This window comes from Larimichthys crocea, unplaced genomic scaffold, assembly GCF_000972845.2.
Source record: "Larimichthys crocea isolate SSNF unplaced genomic scaffold, L_crocea_2.0 scaffold50920, whole genome shotgun sequence".
In the NCBI taxonomy this organism is placed as follows: Eukaryota; Metazoa; Chordata; class Actinopteri; family Sciaenidae; genus Larimichthys; species Larimichthys crocea.
In genome coordinates this window covers 1263-3170 of record NW_020856632.1, presented here as the reverse complement: position 1 = coordinate 3170, position 1908 = coordinate 1263, and the positions used below count along the sequence as shown (strand labels likewise).

Genomic DNA, 1908 nt, shown 5'->3' with positions numbered 1-1908 from the left:
ATTATTTTAATTTATTTATTGTCACATTTAGAACATGAAGGACTTTTTGTGTCATAATATTATTTTTAAAGTCACAGAAACTTGAAATAAAAATCATTATAAAAATAATAAATGTTGATCAGGTGTTTTCAACATCAATATATTAAACATTATTTATATAAATTTGTTGACAGGTGCTGTTTTTAATTTTCACATGTGAGACGCTTTTTCCCGCCCTCCCTTTCTTTTTCTCGCGGTAGAGGATGCGCGCGGCGAGCGCGTTAATTACAGGTGAGAGGCGCGAGCATCCTTCCACCGGATGTAATAATGTGTGTGTGTGTGTGTGTGTGTGTGTGTGTCAGACACAGGAAGTGTAACTCCAGCAGCATCTACAACACAACACCGCCTAAAGTTGCATCATCCCGGCTCGGCCCGGCATGGCTCGGCCCGGCTTGGCTCGGCTCGGCCTCATACTCACGGATGCAGAGGCAGGCCACCAGCTTGGCTCCGTCCTCCGGCACCGCGCACACCGGGAACAGCGGCTTCAGCAGGTAGGTGGCGAACACGTAGGCGACGATGTACTGCGAGGACGGCCGGATGATGAGCAGCTCGATCCAGAGCTTGAGGAACGCGGGCAGGGAGCCGTACACCTCCAGGATGTAGGCATAGTCCCCGCCGGACTTGCTGATGGTGGTGCCCAGCTCCGCGTAGCAGAGCGCGCCCACCGTGGAGAACACCCCGCACACCGCCCACACGATCAGGGACAGACCCACCGAGCCGACCTCCTTCACCACGCCGATCGGCGTGACGAAGATGCCCGAGCCGATGATGGTGCCCACGATGATGGCCACGCCGTTCATCAGGGTGATGGTCCTCTTCAGGACGACCCCTTCTCCTCCTCCTCCTCCACCTCCGCCGCCGTTCACGAGGCTCTTGTCGTCGGCGGTTCCCGGTGATCCAGCCGGGTTGTCCCCCCCGCTGCCCGGGGACAGCATCCTCTCCGTGACCTGCGTCTCCTCCTCCCGGTCCGCCGAGGAACCGGAGTTCCTCTTTTTCAACCCCGACATCTCGGTGCTGGTTTTTCCCTCTGTCGCTCCGTGAGCTCCGGTGTGCGGTCTGATGGAGGTCGGGCTCAGCCACGAGGAGTGTCGGTGTGTCGGTGTGACTCCGAGCAGCGTGCTCTCTCTCCTCTGTCTACACGCGCTCAAAGGCGGCGTGCAGACTGACGTGACGGGGTCCTCCTCCGCCAAGGCCGGCCCCCAACGGCGCGCCCTCTACCGGCCACACGGCGGTACTACCTCCCGGCTTGAGGGGACCACATGGTCCCCACAAGGTTCTGACCACAACCGGGTCCACACATGGTCATGTCCACATGAAACCACCAGAAAATGTGTGTAATATTTAAGGTTTAATGACGTTGTTTAGCAGTTTTAAGTCACAGACAGTCAAATAAATTCATTATTTTAATACATTTTATTTCACATTGAGCCCATAATATCATCGTTCAGGCTTAAAAGTCACAAACTTTTAAATAAAATCATTCTAATAATAAAAAAGGATAAGATTAAAAATTAATTAGTTTAAACATAATAAATTCATTATTTTAATACATTTTATTTCATATTGAGCCCATAATATCATCGTTCAGGCTTAAAAGTCACAAACTTTTAAATAAAATCATTCTAATAATAAAAAAAGGATAAGACTGAAATAAATTAGTTTAAATTAAATCAACTAAACATAATAAATTCATTATTTTAATACATTTTATTTCATATTGAGCCCATAATATCATCGTTCAGGCTTAAAAGTCACAAACTTTTAAATAAAATCATTCTAATAATAAAAAAAAGGATAAGATTAAAATAAATTAGTTTAAATTAAATCAACTAAACATAATAAATTCATTATTTTAATACATTTTATTTC

The 1908-nt window shown here is 46.6% G+C and overlaps 1 protein-coding gene across 1 annotated transcript; it reads right to left on the bottom strand.

Annotated features, from left to right (window-relative positions):
* Positions 1 to 353: 353 nt before the first annotated feature.
* Positions 354 to 1607, bottom strand: LOC113745172 (putative L-type amino acid transporter 1-like protein MLAS). Its single transcript, XM_027276661.1, has one exon. The coding sequence runs from the start codon at positions 1044 to 1046 to the stop codon at positions 369 to 371; it is 678 nt and encodes a 225-aa protein (XP_027132462.1). The 5' UTR covers positions 1047 to 1607; the 3' UTR covers positions 354 to 368.
* Between the last annotated feature and the right edge of the window lie 301 nt (positions 1608 to 1908).

Bases quoted from the DNA above. Each gene is read 5' to 3' on its own strand.
- LOC113745172 (XM_027276661.1), bottom strand. From the start codon at position 1,046: ATGTCGGGGTTGAAAAAGAGGAACTCCGGTTCCTCGGCGGACCGGGAG.